Source organism: Lagopus leucura, unplaced genomic scaffold (genome assembly GCF_019238085.1).
Source record: "Lagopus leucura isolate 7727_CA_CO unplaced genomic scaffold, USGS_WTPT01 Super-Scaffold_1, whole genome shotgun sequence".
NCBI lineage: Eukaryota > Metazoa > Chordata > Aves > Galliformes > Phasianidae > Lagopus > Lagopus leucura.
Window position 1 is genome coordinate 27841332 of NW_024962250.1, and position 17228 is coordinate 27858559.

The window sequence follows — 17228 nt, forward strand, 5'->3', positions numbered from 1 at the left end:
CCCCCCCCCCCCCCCCCCCCCCCCCCCCCCCCCCCCGCCCCCAAAGATATTTCCTTGAAAATGCCCAGTAATGCAGTTTATTGCCCTTTGGCATATTGCAGAGCTGAGCTTCCAGCAGGCTGAGGTAGACTCCTTCATGTGGAGTTAATAGCATGAAATGCTTCTGTGTTGTTTTTGAGCAAATGGTGAGGGGACTTTTCAGCTGGAGCATGCAAATCTAAGATGTAAATGTGCATCCTATCCCCTTTGCAAGCTGAACCTCTGGAGACAGCCTCTGGCTTATCACAGAGCAGGCAGAAAGGTCTATCAGAAAATATATTCCATTACTTCTGTTCCCACTTCTTCAGATAGTCACTTTAACCAAAGTGGTTGGCCTCCTTCAATGAGAACCCTGCAGCTTTTAGCACTAGAAAGAATAATTCTTAATACTGTAAACTAAGGCATGAAAACTACGGTTGTTCTATTTATAGCTCTGATTTCCTCTAAATAGATCAGAGGCTAAACATGACATTATGGAGTGGAAAGATAAAGTTATTTATATTTTTCCCCATGGTGCTATTCAGCGATAGAGCATACAAAGAAGAGACTGCTGTGGCAACCACCTCATGAACCAACCTGTCTAGAAAGGTCGTCAAGCATCTTCAACTGTAGAATGCGATTTTAATATGTGTATATATATAAAGGGAAAGCACACAAACGTATTAGTAGTCCCAGTAACTTGTAGTTAGCGTTCTGCAGTCTCATGCCACAAGCAGAGGGAAAAGTGTAGGGGCATTGAATCTAAAGCAGGCAGGAGCCAGGTGTTCAGGTAAGTTCACCTGTAACTGTGCCAGCTCTGCTGTCACAAGAAATGCTCTCACATCTATACATACAAGGCTGCAGAGAAGTCTTTGCAAGCCAAGCACTCAGCTTCGTAACCCTGCCTTGTTCAGCACTAAGCAGCACTACCTGCACTGTTGCTCAGACTTTTTTGTATGCTTTCTTTATACTCTGACAGGAGCCTCTGCTGCTGTACTGTGAGGGCAGCCAATATTTGCTATTTACTTCAGGGGGGTGTATCTTGTTATTATTGCATGATGGATTGTATGATTGAGGCAAGGTATGAAAATGTGTCAGCTCTGGACATGACTCACCTGAAAAAAAAACTGAAATGTGCTGGAAAAATTAATAATAGATCTATCAAAGCCCTTGAGAGAAAAGCTTCCTCAGCCCTTTTCTCACCAAAATGTGCTGATTTCCCTAATTGCATCTCAGTTAAGCAAATCATACATCTCAGCAGCAGAACTTGTCCAAGGTTACATTTTTTTCCCAGGATTAGTTATCCAATGAATATTAAAAGCGTATTTTTAGTAGTGGAAGCTGGAAAGGCTGAAGACGTAGTTAACCTTATGCTTCAGATTTTAAGCAGTTTAATTGCATATAAGGAGACCTTACAGGATACAGGCTGGTATCCTGTGTTCCCTGTAGTAAATTTTTGCTGTTCAGTGGGGTGGGCACCTTGCCAGTAAGGAGGGTAGACTGCCTTCTTTTCAGGTGGTTCCTGTTGCTGCTGATGGTTTGTCTGCACTCCTAGAAGAGCTAGAGCTACCCTAGTTATCTTTAGCTTGGCATTGTCCAAACACAGATAGCAATTTGTCTGCATCACCCAGGGTTCAGCATGGGCTAATTTCCCCCCTTTTTGCATATTTCTCTTTAACACGAAAAGCTTACTATCACCTACACAGCTTCTTCAGATGAAAAGCCAAATGTGGAGCGAGTCTGCTCCATGGCATAGCATAACTGGGCAGCTTGGCCCTGGCCCTTGCCTCCAGCTTGGGGTGTGTGTGGTTCTGCTGCTCCTTTCTGCCAGATTTCATCTACTTCCACTGGCATGGAGGTCAAAGCCACCTCTACCCAGGCTCCTCCAAGGACACAGGGACATTGTCATTTTCTGGCCCACCATCCATGATTTGATTGCAAAGAGAAACTGAACATTTTCTAGTCTCTAAGGATATTTAATCTGGAAATCTTCCTCAAGTTATTCAGCCTGTCCATGACCAGGATGAGCTCTCTGTTAACCCTGTCAGTATGAACCCTGAAAAGTGATTTGATTTCAAGTAGTTCCCACTCCGGAGACCACTCTGAAGTGTGAGACCAGAGCTTTAGTTCGGCAAGAACAGTAATCAAAGGCATAGGGGATATTGTAATACATGGTATGAGGACACATTTTTTAACCTGTTGTGCAAGTTCATCGTTTCTCTTCCAATAGCACAAGGAAAACAGAAAGTCTCACCAAGTCTCACATGTTTGAGCTGAGTTCTCTGTCTCTTTTACACACTGCTTATTTTAAACATAAAAGATTTGTGCAGCTGTTTTTTTCAAGATGTTATACTGGCAGCTTGCTGTGTGGTTTACAAGTTGTTTTGGAAATATTCTGCTAGGTTATAGTGGTTATTTTTAAAAAGCTTTGTGTTTAGCATCCTGAAGAGTTACCTTCCTGTTCTCCTTGCAAACATTTTCATTTTCAGCCTTTAAACCAATGGGACTTCAGAGGAAGCCTGTCGGAAGTAATCTGTCTGGATCTTGTTAGCTTTGTTAATCCTTACTTTGTTTTTTTTCTCCTTATTTTTCACTCCTAACATGCAGAATAAATAATGTACATGTAATCATAGCTAGAGACTATGCATGCTGTTCTAAGACAATGTCCTACCCTCCTCTGCTTGGTACCTAGAACATAGCTCAAAAAAGCTTGCTTGTTTTAAAAGAGCAGCTCTAAATCTGTACCCATAATACTAGTGCACAGGGTCTGCAACATGAAGGTGTTAAAAAGCTTAGTAAACAAGTATTTAGGCTTGTAAATGATGTAAATAAGAGGTGCTTACAGTAATTTGAGGGCAGCAAGGACCCTGAGAGTCAATAAGAATACAATCTACCTCACTGAATACTTTAATCTGAAGATCATCTTCAACCAGACTGGCATTTAGACAGCATTGCTGCCCTTGGAAACAGAAATATCATCTTTCCTTCTATTGCCTGCCCACCTGATGTCGTCCATTTCAGAGCCCCTTTCTCCATCCCAAACCTTTGAAAGTGAGGTCTTTCGCCTCCCTTCCTGGAAGTCTCTCATGCAGAATGTGGTTCTGGTTCAGATGACTTCCTTTAAAATGTTTAGAAAACTTCCTTTTTCTATATGATTAACCTCAGCTTTAAAGTACTTCATCATGACGTATCTCAGAGCCAGAGAAAGAAACATTTCACCACGGTAAATGGGGAAAAAAATGGTGCTTGATAAAATGCATACATACTGTAACATGTGCTTTTGTCAAGATTATCTACACAACCTTATTACAAAGAACAAAAGCCCCAGAATTTCAGACAGTAGTGTCCTTCAAGGACTCTGCAAGGCTACATCTACAACTCTGGGTAATCTCATGCTGCCATCTAGTCATGGGAAGCAGTCCTGGATCTTCCCAGTCTCTGGCTGAAGGAACACTGCAAACCAGGAATGAGATTTCTACCATCTTCAAGAAGCTAATTTCAGCACTGCAGAAGAAACACGAAGTGAAGACCTGACAAGAAAGGCAAGTGCTTTGAATCTTGGCAGCCATTCACCAGATAGATTGCACCATGCTCTTAATCCCTGACAGGATGGGCAGTGCCCTGGGCCTGTTCACCATGAGTACTTGTAAGCAAAGAACTGGTGAGCTGTGGCAGTATTCTTCTAGCAGAGCTAGCTATTCTTGAAGTGCCCCTGAGGGTCTGAAATATGCTCTCAGCTCCTGCTGAAATACATTTCACAATAAGGAGGAAACAGCTAAAAGGCCATAGCACATTTCTGCTCAAAGATCCTGCAACCAGAGACAATAAGTCTAGACAGCAGCAGCAGTTTATGCTGAACTGAAGGCATAAAATCCAGGTGTGCACCAAGGTACTGCCCCTATGCTTGGGGGAATATGGATGAGTCAAAGCATAATGCAGCCAAGACCCCTGTGGCTGTGAAATGTGAGGACAGTCCATTTTCTTAGCAATAGTATGCAGTGAAACTGTGCACTTTGCAAAGCATCCCCTTCACTCCATTCAGCTTTGGTGTGAGAAAACTGTGGAGGCCTGCATTTCACACCTTTTTTTTTGCACTGCATATTCAAAATTTCATTCTGATTCTTACAGTTATATCTTGTGAGGAACAAAGTTGAAAGGCAGATTGTTCTTAGACTCTAGACCCAAGCTCATTAACACTTTATCATTTTCATAATTCATTAGCTTCAATTTCACAGGAACTGCCACCAGCAGTGAGTTTTTTCATCATGGCCAAAATAGATTAAACTCTGTAGGATACCATAACATTGTAATCCTATGAGAAAGCATCAGTTGGATGCACAACAGAAGACTCTGGAAGAACTCCAAAACAGCAAAGTTTCTGCTCTTTCTTGTTGAGGAAAAAAAAAAAAGAAAACACAGCAAGACAGAAAAACAGCCAACAGCTTCATGAAGGAGTCACTAGGAAAGACAAGAAAGACAAATTAGGTCTGGGTTGCACAAGACAGTCTAGAACTGTGTAACAGAGAAAAGAATGCATCTTAGACATGGAAAAAATGAAAGAAGCAGTGAAGATGAAAAGGCCTTGAAACAGATAAATATTGACAGTGCCTTCAAGAAAACAGATCACGTGGTACCTATGAGAAAGTCTTCAAAAAGTAAAACAAGAAGCAGTGTCAGGGACACATAAAGGAACTTGCAGACAGAGCTGTTGCAGAAAGACATCATGAACACCGTAACTTCTGCCAATGTAATCTAAATGTTCTGCCCTCTAGCTAAAACTCTTTCACTTAATACCACCACCACCTAGTGCATGAATAAGAGACAGAAAGTCTCAGGGAGCCAGAGAAATGATGTGAAGTTGTTATGTCATGCTTTATTTCAGTAAAGCAAGACAGTTCTGCAAGCAGGGTCTGTGCATCTGCTCCTGCCGCCAGCCATGTTTATGACTTACCCTGGAGGCACAGGAACATCAGAGTCTGGAAAGATGGTTGGTACCCTCTGCCTTGGAGTGATCCTGTGTTCCCAGAAAGAGGAGAAGGGTTGAAGGCAGCAGGACAAGCAGGAAACCCAGCCAGAGTTGTTTGTTGCCAAGTCAGTGCAAGGCATGACATGGCAACAAGGGCATCAAGCAAGGGACATCAAAGGAAACACCAGTGAGAGGTATGGTTAAAAGACTGTGGAGTTATCATCTTAAATTTTAGAAGAGTGATTAAAATATGGAATCACTCCCATGATAGCAAATCTCTCAGTTTCCAGAATCTGGAAAAATAAGAGATAGATCTCAAGCACATGGAGGCAAGACTTTAGAGATGGTTGTGTTCTCAGCAGTCCCATGTCAGCACATGTCAACACAACTGCTGTTAAATATGGAACTCAAATCTTTGAATTCAGATGCCTCTGAAGGGTTACACAGAAATCAAAAGCAGTGAATGGGACTAAGAGCTCCATTAGAGAAGAAGAAACAGAGGTAATTGGGTCCCATGAGCCTGTATAAGCAGTAAGAAGAGAGGAAATTGTCCATGTGACCAGAACAACGGGACTTGCAAATGCAAATCTGCAGGGAAAAATCAAAGGGAAGAGGAAGGCAGAATGCCCAGGGACAGTATGACTCAAAAACATCATCATCTCAACAGAGAAATGATGGGGAGCTAACGAGAAAAATAAACTTGTGGACAAATTCTAGTCAGTGCAAAAAGGTGACATTCTAAAGAGTATGCTGGTGAAGTGAAAGGAAAGATGAATCAGTCACAACTATTTATAGCAGTTCATAACCTGGCTTTGTCCTGCTTACTTACTGAGTAAGCAAAGGGCAGAAAACAGAGCACAGTCAACAAAGAACCATTAATGTATGCTATTAATGCTTTCATCACCCCCAAGATGTTACCATTGTCATAACTTTGTTTTTGCCTACTCAAAACTGAACACTCATCTCCATTTTTCATCTTTGTTTTCCTGGAGGTGACTTCTTTCAGTGTGCTTCTAAGTAGGTAGAATTTAAAATCCCTTGACAAGGGCTGGAGCATCTCTCCTCTGAAGAAAGACTGAGGGAGCTGGGCTTGTTTAGCTTGAAGAAGAAAAGACTCTGGGGAGACCTCATTGAGACATTCCAGTACTTGATGAGAGCTTATAAGCAGAAAGGTGAGCAATTTTTTACATAATCAAATTGTGACAGGACAAGGGAGAATATCTTGAAACTATAAGAGAGGAGATGTGGGTTAGATGTTAGGAAGAAACTCTTCTCTCAGAGAGTGATGAGGCAGCGGCACAGGCTGCCCAGGTTAGCTGTGGATGCCCAATCCCTGGAGGTGTTGAAGGCCAGGTTGGATGGGGCTGTGGGCAGCCTGAGCTGATGGGCAGGCAGCCAGCCCACGGCAGGAAGTGGGAACTCAATTATCGTTAAGGTCCCTTCCAACCTAAGCCATTCTAAGATTGTGAACATCTGGTTCACTGAACCCACCCTCTGTTTGCTATTGCTTTCATCATGTTCTTGTCATCTTGCCACTTGGTGAGTGGTAGAGGTTTTTTTGTTCTTTGTGTGCTCTGGGTGTATTTTGTGAGCCCAAGAAGGATGAATTTTGTGCCTGCAGCTTTCAGCAGGATTACACCAGGCTGGCAGAAAAGTGGCTGCTTGCAGCTTTGGCAAAAGTCATAAGTTCCTTTACGTGATAGTGCCATGATTCCTCCCTAAGCAGCAGTGCTCATGTCAGAGAAGCATTCCCAGCTCCTCACAGTGTGTCCTCAGCCAGTGAAAAGCACCAACACCTCCCTGCCTATCCTCTCCACGGGGAGCCCTGAGTCTGTGCCCAGCAGTTAGTAGAGCCCTTTGGGTCTCTGTACCATGAATTCTTTTATCATTAGGCTGCTTTGGCTGTATAGTGCCTGGTGATTAGTGGTGTTTAGTGCTGTTTAACTAAATATGGAAGAAGTTGTAACAGTAAAGTGACAAGGCATTTTTATGTGGATGCTCCTCAGTCGCTGAGGGACTTGATCTAATCTTTTGGTTAAAATTCAGGCTCCTAAATGACAGTTTTCTGGCACAGAAACAATCATTGGTCCAAATCTGAACAATCTGCTCATGTTTGTAAACACAAACAGGTGCAGCTTACATCCACCTGCAACTTGGGATGCCAAAGTGAACATGTGGTTCTTCACAGAACAAAGTCCTTAGAACCGGTGTCTGCACAAAGGGCTTTCTTTAATCGCTGGAAGTTTGAGTGAGTTCAGAGACTCTTGGGTTTTGGTTAGTTCTCTGGAACAGCACTGAGTTTTTTGTCTTTATTTTAGTTTCCTGTATTAGAGCTGCAAAGCAGATGTATTTCAAACAATTGAAATTGCTTTTTGTAGATGTTTAATGAAAATCCCTGACTGCAGCATGTCTCTCACTAAACCAAAAAAAAAAAAACAAAACAACTTGCCAGGCATTTTTTTCCCAGTTGTGAGAGAAATGTAAGGGAAAAGGATTGTTTTTCCCAAAGTACATTTGAAAACCCACATTGCTATGGTCTGAGTGCTCACAGCAAGGCTGATCCCTTCATGCTGATCCAGCACACACTGGTGTTAAGAACAACTTCTGAGAATTGTGCCTTACAAAAAATGCCTGCATTGTTACAGTCAGCACAAAATGGGAACCTACAGGGCCTGGGCTAGGACAAAGGGAGAAGTAAAAGAAGGAAATGCCTTGTTTGGGGAATGAGCTGTGAGGCTGAACAAAAGGGACGAGGCTTGAGCATTTCCTCCCTATGGGAATCTCTGCTCGTGGGACAAGTGTCTCTCTGCCCACCCACAGGTGGAGTGGGAGACAGATGAATGTCTCCTCTTCTGCAGATGCTGAAGGCATTTCACCTTTTAGAGGAACTGGTAACCATGCAGGGCAATGAGCTGGAGAGTCTTCCCAGGGCTGTGACTCATGGACACTGAAGAAGCTGACACCACAGCTGAGGTCGATGCCCACAGCTGAGCTGCAGCCCAGGAGGCAGAGCCAAGGGCAGTGCGAGGCAGCTGCAGTGCAGGACACAGGTTGCAGATGCAAGGATGGGCGTTGCAGATGCAAGGATGGGCGCTGCAGATGGAGCCTGCAGATCCATCATTTTCTGCCTGCCCTGGGTTATCTGTCAGCGTGAACTTTTCTCCACTGCTCAGGGAACTTTTTTTTCTAGTTTAGCAGCCCAAATCTGTGTAACAATGTGAAATTTGGCCTGCACAATTCCATAGTGTGCTTCTCCAAGGAAGGTCATCTCAGGAAGCTCTGCAGCATGCTGTGGGTTCTATTTTGCCACCTGGAGGAAAGTGCTGTTGCTATGTAACACAAAGGAGGGAGAAGACAGGGGAGATAACATCAGTGCATTTTTGTCTATTCAGACCAAAACAGATTGCAGCATGGAGACCTGCAAGGATAGCCCATACACACAGAAGTATATCCAGTTCCTTGGATATAAGTGGACTTGTAATTAAGCACTAGGCTGTGACCTGTTGTTTCTCCCCATTGTTTCTGCTACTGTCACAATGTTCCAACATCTTGAGGCAACCATTCAGGGAACCAGGCTGAGTTTCCCCAAAGAACACCCTTGTGCTTGGCTGTCTGAAGCCACTTCCTTATGCTCCTTATTATTCAGTGCAAAGGCTGGGCAATCACAGAGTGTAAGATGTGTGAAATAAACCCACCCAACTTTCTTTACCCTTCAGCTTAAAGAATACAGTTGCTGACTATCTTTTTTGTTTTTCATCAGTCCTGTATCTAGAAGGATCTGTCCTTGTATTCGAGGATGTCTTCAAGCTGGTTGCCTTCTACTGTGTCAGTAGGTGAGTTGGATTCACTGCTTCCATTCTCCCCTCTGGATTGCCTTTGCCCACATGCCTTTCTAACAGCACAACCACCTCTGTCCATGAGTTTGCTGGAAGCTCTGTCTGAGAGAAGGCAATGGAGCTGCATCCATAAAGGAGCCAGGCACAGGACAGGCTGGCAGAAGGTTCCCGGGTGAGCCAGGAACATCTACAAGCACCTGGCAGTGACTTGGTCAGCCTGCTGGCTGACTGTGGAAAAATAGAACAGCTTAGGCTGGAAGTGACCCTACAGATTATGGAGTTCCAACCTGCTAAATGGGCTGCCTGGGATTGTTGGAGAGTTTCAAACAGGAGACTCAAAGCACTTAGTCACCTCTTCTGGTACTCCCAAGGAGAGTTCTTCTAAAAAAATCCAGTTCTTTAACCAAAAAATGTGAAGTGATATAGAGTAGACCTTGCATGCTCACTCAGTGCAACAATACCAAGTGTAGTGGGTATGGAGATGAGAAAGACCTTTGCAGTCATCCTTATTAGAGTAAGGTTTGATCACCAGCTGATGAGTCCCTCTGTGTAATTAAAACTGAGCGTCTGCAGTCTCATCTAATCTGCGTGTCTGTGCCAAGCACATTGCAGCAGTACCTGCACACCCTGCCTGGTCTGTCCCTGCTTTAGCAGGCCTGGTTTTGAGGTGGACATAATCCTTTGGTCTTCTTTAAAAAGACTTAGATAACTCTTAAAACAGTTGTTTCAGTGTAAGAGAGGAGAGTAGACTCAGGATATGCTTACAGGGCAGTTGTGTGAGTGTCTTGTTCAGCTTACACAGTAGCAGTGCTCTATCTATGATATGATGCAGCATGTTCAGCTTACCCAGCCAGAGACTTGCACTATTCTGGGGGCTGCCTCTGCAGCCAGCTATGTTCTACTGCCGGAGCAGCGCTCCTGCTGCACCCCTGGAGCCAAGCTGGTCAATGAAAAGTCATTTAGATATCTAGATAGATATAAACCCTACAGAATAGGCAGAAAGTACCCTGAGCCCCACACAAATGATTTTTGTCTTAGCAAGGGAGCGTACAGGAATGGAGCATTTCCATTCAAATGGCCTGTGGGAGGGAAGAATCTGCTCACCTCTGCTTTCCTGCAGAGAGGATCATGGATTGAGAATGAATCCAAGAAAACCAGAAAAGCTTTTCTATCAGTTCCTGTCACTGCTGAATGCCAAATACGTATTCTGACAGTTCAAGTTATTTCTTAGCGTGCTTTTGAAAGACAAAACGAGTGGGGAGTCATTTCCTGACAGAAACAGGGAATAAAAACACTGCTTTGGCTCTGCCCTGCTCTTCCCTGGCAGCTTGTAGAAGCTCTCCGTAATAATGAGTGGAGAGGCTGCTCTCAGGGCTGTAGTAAACACTCAGCTACAAATAGCTGGAAACAGATAATCAGGCCTCTCAGGCTCCTTCCAAAGGAATGTTTGGCTTGTTCTTCCGTGATGACTAAATTACCTCACATCACAAAAATTACACCTATAAGCAACAGGCTTGTTTGAAAGCTGCCTACCCTGTAAATAAAATCACATTTTTTTTCCTATTAGCTTAATGTCTTCATATTTCCTGATTTTAGATGTGGTTTTCCAAAAACAAAACAAAACAAAACAAAACCAACAACAAAAAACACCCACAAACGACTCATGCATACAACAATAACAAAGAAAGGAGAAGGTCTGTGGAAATCCTCTTCCTCTTTTAAACCTGATATCAGTTGGTATCTGTCATGAAAAAAAAAGGAGGGTTAAAATCTGTTTATGTTGAATATCCCTGGTCTATTGATACATTATGGGGACTATTATTACCATCATTTTTTTTTTTTTAATTGAGGTAGGAAGAGGTTTAGCAAATTGTCACTGGGCAAGAGGCGAATATAAGCAGTTCACTGCCAGCCTGAAAGCTCCACTGAATTGTTTCAGATCCAAGGTGCATTTTAATGAAAGCCAGTTATCATCCTCTGAGAAACTGCATCTATTTGTATGGGAAGTTATTATTAACCCTGTGGTGTCCCCTAACATGATATTTGCTGTGTTCAGAGGAGGAAGCCCCAGCAGTGGGGCACATAGCATCATTGCAGGAGCTGGCAATTGCTTCTGCACTCAGAGCAGCCCAGGTTGGCACAGTGCACACCATTCCTTGTTGGGCTCTGGCGACATTCAGTACCTTTCAGAATGGGACTGAAATCATGTGCCAATTCTATCATTTAAAGCAATGAAATCTGGAGTTCCTAGCAATTGAGGGATTTATTCTTCCACTGGTTTTTTGCTATGTTTCTTTTTTTTACAGGGATTTGCTACCCTTCACCCTGAAGCTACCACAAGCAATATTAGAAGCCCGTAGCTTTCAAGATCTTGAAATTATCTCTAGTCTGGGGATAGGTAAGTCCCTCAAAGCTGCCTGGGTTTCTCTGAGGCTTGTGACAACTACAATGCCTCCCACAGACACAATGCAAAGGTGAATAGATAAGCTGTTGTCTTCAGAACAGGTGAGGAAGCCTGAATATGAGTGGGAAGACATTTGTTGTCTTTATGGAAGCACACTGAGAAAAAAAGGCCATGTCACTACACTTGGGCTTCTATGCAGAGTGTATAGAAGAGACTGCAGAGACTGAGACTCCTATTGCATAAGTTAGGGCATGAATTTCAGCAGCTGGAACAGGTGGCACAGCCTCTTAGGATAGCTTACACACACTTTAAGTAGTTGACATCAGGGGTATACAAAAAGAGGAAAACACCTTTGTAATTTCCCCTTTGGATACATGCAGACAGAGCTGATGGAAATGCAGTATTTTTGTATTTTGATATTTCTACTTCCTATCACTGATTTTCTAGCTGGTAGAGAAGTGTGTAGCATCCCAGCATGTTCTCCTGCCTCACGTTAATATGATACAGAATATTATTTTTAGAGACAGCACCAAATGAGCAAATTTTAGATCAGAAGTGTGCAGCTATGGAGTTGGGAAATGCAGTTCTGTTAACTAAAAGCTCTCCTTCCTATTTCTTCCCATTAACTGCACTCCAGTTGAGATGGCTGTTACAGTCAAAAAATGTCTCTTATGTTCCTTTGCATTTCAGTTTTCACTGAGCTGTTGAGAACAATGAAGCAATGCTGGAAGCAGAAGAGTCAGCTCACTCAGAGATACTCAAAAGAACACCTTGGGGCTTTCGGGATCTATTTTAGAATCTTCTGCATTAGATCTCCCAGAATGGATGGGCAAACCCCTCTGGTTTCAGTTCAGCCAGCTTCATTGAATTTGGCCAAGCAGATTTGCCTCTGACACCCTCAGCATCCTCTATTTTGAGTATGTTCCAATTTTTAAATATGGGTGTTCAACCAGCAATTTGAAATAAGCTGCAAACTTATTACTGATTTTTATGGTTATAGCAAATGTAAACTTTTTGATTAAAACACGAAGCACATCATGATTGTCCAACCTTCTCTGTAAATAATCTGAGCCAACAGAGAAGGTCGTGCTTCTGGCAACAATCTCCAGCAGCTTCTGAAAGGAAAGATTAACTGAAGCACATGCACTGAAGGAGTGTTAGTTGTAGCCCTCTTCTGTCCTGTACACTGGTGGTCAGAAAAGTGGCGATGGCTGCAGGTTTGTCAGCCATAGGGCAGTGCATGCCAGAGAAGTTTCTGACAAGTGAGAAAAAATGTTATGTAGGGATTTTCTGGGAAACGATGGTAGTTTTTTGGGATGTCATGCCTCGGTGAGGCCAGAGGATGGAGTAAAGAATGGTGCTGTTCGCTGGAACAAAATGTCATACAATGAAACAGTGCATGTTTCCCAGTGTGACTCTCCCAAAGGGAACTCAGCATTGCTTGAAATTTTAATATGGTGATTTTTATTTATTTCAAATTGATGGGGGGACAGCGGGAGGTTGAGAAGTGAAAATAAGATGTTTACCTGCAAGCTGGATTGTTCCACAGAGGATCTGGTTGCAACATATATTGTCAAAGAGGATATACTGCAGGTCCTCCAGCCTTGACTTTTCTGGTACAGAAAGTGTTTTACCAGAAGAATTAGCATGATTGCAGTGCACACAAAGCATCTTCATAGAAGTGCCAAATTCTTCAAAGTCTTCAAATAACTTCTTAATCGGCCCTCCTGAGTGTAAGCTAAAGGAAGAACCAGGACAGCAACAGAAGTATCAGAATGCCTACAGCGTGGCCTAGCTAGGGAGCACCTCTGTGAAGCAGCTGTGTAACCCTTGGTAAGCCCACCACGGCCTCATTTGGATCCTCTCAGGCTGAGTGGAGCATCACATTCGCTTCACAGCATTTTATCCTTGGCCTCTACTGAGAAAAGTAACCAACTTCCCTTTTGTGGATTGGCTTACTCACCATTTCCTCAGCCCAGGAGATTCTGCAGCATTATATACTGACTTCCACTGCCCGGTATTTGCTGATACACAGAGGATTTAGGGCATTTAAAGGAAATCTTGACCCAGACAGTCTCGGATGTGAGGGGCTTGGCAGCATGCTGGTGTTGCATCTGTATGTCTGTTCCCAAGAGCTGCTGTTCCTGGTAACATTTCATTTTAAGTTTCTTTTCTCTCCTCCCTCTCACGGTGAGAGAGAATGAAAAACTCAACCTCCCAGAGGAGACATGGTGTTCTTAAATTTGAATTAACCATGGATACCAGCCTAGGCTGAGAAAGGATAACTCAACAATTTCAGCTGGATAAAAATGGAAGGGAAGAGCTAGTATCTAACTCTTACAAAGCTGCAAGCTTGACACCAGGCATGCCGGAGTACTCTAGTTATCTGCATCTCTGTGTTTCCAGGATTTCACATTTTCCCCATGTTCTCATCCAGGGAATACCCTTAGAAGTTTTCCCCTTTTAGTTGGTCAGAAAACACAGTTTGCAGGAAACTGCAAACACTGTTTCCAGAAAAGGATCCTGAATTAGCAGCTCAAGGAATGATTATATGCAATCGGACCAGAAAGGCTTGAAAACACAGCTCTGGAGGAAGGGAAAAAGCTTAAATATGTACTGGAACTGTTCAGAAGGCATAAAAACACTTCAAAATGTTTTAAAACAATTTATTGAAAAACAAATTCTAATAAGAGGTTTGTAATGTATGGAAATGACATCTGGCATCTGAATCATCCTCCTTTCCCAGTCACAGCTGATGGTACCAACATACTGTTCTGTAGTCCTTCAGTATAAACCCTCATACATATGCAGTCTTTTGCACATCTTTCCTCTCTTATACCTGCAGGTGGGCGATCTTGAGGCAAGGTGCAAAACAGGGACCGGGCATGGCTATGGACAATGATTATCTGAGTTGCAGAAGTTCAAGATAATGTTATCAGTCAAAGTAATATTAAATGATATAGCAAAGTCATATATTTCTGGTCTGGTTGTAGAGTAAAGTGGGATCAGAGCTCTATGCAGACCAGGATCTGCTATGTGAGCATACTGTGGAACTTCAGCTGATGCTCCTGGTGCTTCCAGCAGATGTTGGATCCAGGCTGCAGGTCCCAGCCCCACAGCTTCCTGCAGCCCACAAGAGGGAAGCTGCACCTTCCTGCAGTCTTCACCCACTGTCTCTGCAATTTGGGCAGTGATCACTAAGCAAACCATAGACTCTTTTGCTCAAATAGGCATATTTACTGCTGTGCCTTTCTGCTCACTTAGGACAGCATGAATAGCTCTCACTAGAAGAGTGTCCAAAAATTGCCAAGAATAATTCCTGTGGTGACCATTCTGATATCATCCCCTGGTTTGAAGTATCTCACATGTGCAAAGTATCAGCCCTTTTTTCACACTGTTTTGTGCAGAGATGTGAAAGAAGTGTACTATTTCTTTTAACAAAGGTAGGACTTCCACCTACAGTTAGCAGTTAAAATTTTCTACAGGAGTTTTTTTTCATTCTTCTTTTCCTTCCCTCTCTTTTTTTGATTTTTGTCAGACTTTTGGGATTCCTCTTTAAACCACAGAATGAGCACAGAGGCGTTATCCCACCCTGCAGCAGACTCTGCCCTCAGCACGGCCCAGGCAGACGGTTTGAGATCTACGCAGTGTGTCGCAAGTAGCGCAAACCACTGCTCATGTGAAATTGAGCTGTCAATAGGAAATGACAGGCTGTGGTTCGTGAATCCTATTTTTATAGAAGAGTGCAGTAATCCTTTTCCTCCAGACTCACCTCCTCCCAAGGGCCATGCTGTGTGCTCCAGCCTGCCCGCTGCCACCACCACATCACCCCGCCGCCCCCCACCGCCCCCTCCACACTCTCACGGGCAGAAGAAGTCTACCCTGAAGCTCCCACGGGAACCCATGACAGCCTGTGAAGAAGCACAGCTTCTTCAGCCACTGGGCAAGAGCATCAAGGAAATGAAAACCGTGGGCGGTGATGGTGAGGAAGGGAAGCAAAGCTGCTCTGACAAGGAGCCATCAGCCGGCAGCCTCAAGAAGGGCCCCCAGCCTGCTGTGCCCCCGCGGAGGCGGCCATCTGAGAGGGCTGCAGAGGAGAACTGCACGGGTAAGCCTGCAAGTTGTGAAACACCAAAAGGGGAACAGGCTGAAGAAAAACAAGAGCTGGATACACAGAGCGAAGGTAAAAGGCTGTCGTGCAGGAAGGCTGCAGAAATGCCTGGAGAGGTTCCTGAGCAGGCTGTGTCGCAGTTTCAGGAGGCAAAGCCCGAACCTGCAGAGAAGCAGTCCATGCCTGAGGTACAAAGTGATGCCACTGAGAAAGGAAAGTTGCCTCCTATCCCACCACCCAGAAGGAAGAGGCTTTCCCAGGCACCGCGGGTCCTCAGCTCCTGCCAGTCAAATCACATAACAGTGGTGGAGCAGCCTGCAGCCACAGCTCAAGCTCAGGGCACGGGCAGCTCAGCATCAGCAGCAGGCGCTGCCACTGGCACCAATGCTGAGACCGAACAGGGATATGGCCACAAGTCTGTGAACTCAGCTGAACTGAAGGGCTCACACTTGTCCCTGGAAGGCCTGGGAGGCAGTGCTGCAGCCCAGACATCAGCATCTGAACCAGACTCCTACTCCACCAGCAGCACTGAGGATGACCTGGAGATGCTGGGTACTTTGTCTACTAAAAAGACACGCTCCATGATCTTGGGCAAGGCCAAGAACAGGCTGTCTTTTGTCAGCCTGTCCAACGTCTTCACAGTCTTTTTGTCTAATGATAGAAAGCTGCAGAAAAAGATAGTGGAGCTGGCACAGGATAAGGACTCATACTTTGGCAACCTGGTGCAAGACTACAGAGTGTACAGTCTGGAGATGATGGCAAAGCAGAGCTCCAGCACAGAGATGTTACAAGAAATCCGAATGATGATGACGCAGCTGAAGAGTTACCTAGTGCAGAGCACCGAGCTGAAATCTCTGATAGATCCAGCTGCCTACACTGACGAGCAATTAGGTATGTATTTGTACTTTGCTAGTTCTTGGGCAGGATTTGGGAAGGTAAGGAGGGAAATGAGATAATATGGACACAGGTTCTGCTTTACAGAAATTATAAATCTGAGGGGTTGAATTAAAGTCTGCTCTGCTGTTCCAGCATTTGGAGAAGCAGCTCTAAAAACTAGGAGTCCAACAGGGGGGAAAATTCTATTCTGAATTTTTTGAGAGAATGAGTTTAAGTAGAAGAGATACGTGTTTGTGTATGTGAGACATATATATGTATGTGGATGCGCATATACATGTGTAAAAATATGCATACGTATATATAGGTATGGACACATGCACCAAAAGCTGTGCTCTGCATGACAAGCCCTTGCACTGTCCCATTCCCCTGGCCCCCTTCCCCAGGCTCTGTGATGAGGATGGAGAGCTCCTTGCTCATGGTGTACAGATAGAGGGCTGGTTGCTATCCCACAAGGAGGGACAGACTGCAACCATTTGGAGTGGCAGGCTAGAGGAATCACTTGATCCAGGACTGCACAACTCAGCCTTGAGGCAGGGAAGAGCTGCCTGTTCCAAGACCTCTGCTGGCCCCAAAAATGCAGCATTCATGTCTCTATGCTAAATAAATTAATTGCCTTTGGGGAGGAAAAAATAATCCTTTCAGCCACTTGAGGGTGTTTCTTCAATGTGCTGTGAGGAATTATGTGCCACTTCCCTCCTTGCTTAAAAGTATGAACTGGCCTAAGTTTAACATATGTCCATGTGGGAACACACTAGGGCTGCAGGATCTCGATCCTCCAGTACAGCCAGAAAAAGCATTTATACACGTACTCTCACACTCTTTTGTCTTAAAACTGTTTACTGAGAACCTGAGAACCAATGCCAAGCTATTTATGAGCTTCGTAAACTGGCCCAGAGAAAAATGGGAGCTGGAAGACCCCCAGCTCAGAACATGGCCAACCACCACATCTTGTAGACCTGGGTGCCCAAGATACCTGCCGCTCCATTACATGTTGGG

General features: G+C 44.2%; 1 protein-coding gene across 3 annotated transcripts in view; it reads left to right on the plus strand.

The window, feature by feature from the left end:
* The window catches only part of RIN3 (Ras and Rab interactor 3), a 55517-nt gene that overhangs the window by 24896 nt on the left and 13393 nt on the right, over nt 1-17228 (plus strand). The window contains exons 4-6 of one of the 3 annotated variants that reach the window (XM_042879595.1): nt 8745-8817; nt 11127-11218; nt 14763-16226. In XM_042879595.1, coding sequence (XP_042735529.1) covers nt 8745-8817; nt 11127-11218; nt 14763-16226 — 1629 coding nt within the window. Of the gene's footprint in view, nt 1-8744; nt 8818-11126; nt 11219-13031; nt 13058-14762; nt 16227-17228 lie in introns of those variants that run through there. The other 2 variants (XM_042880431.1, XM_042881229.1) reach the window with 2 other exon arrangements.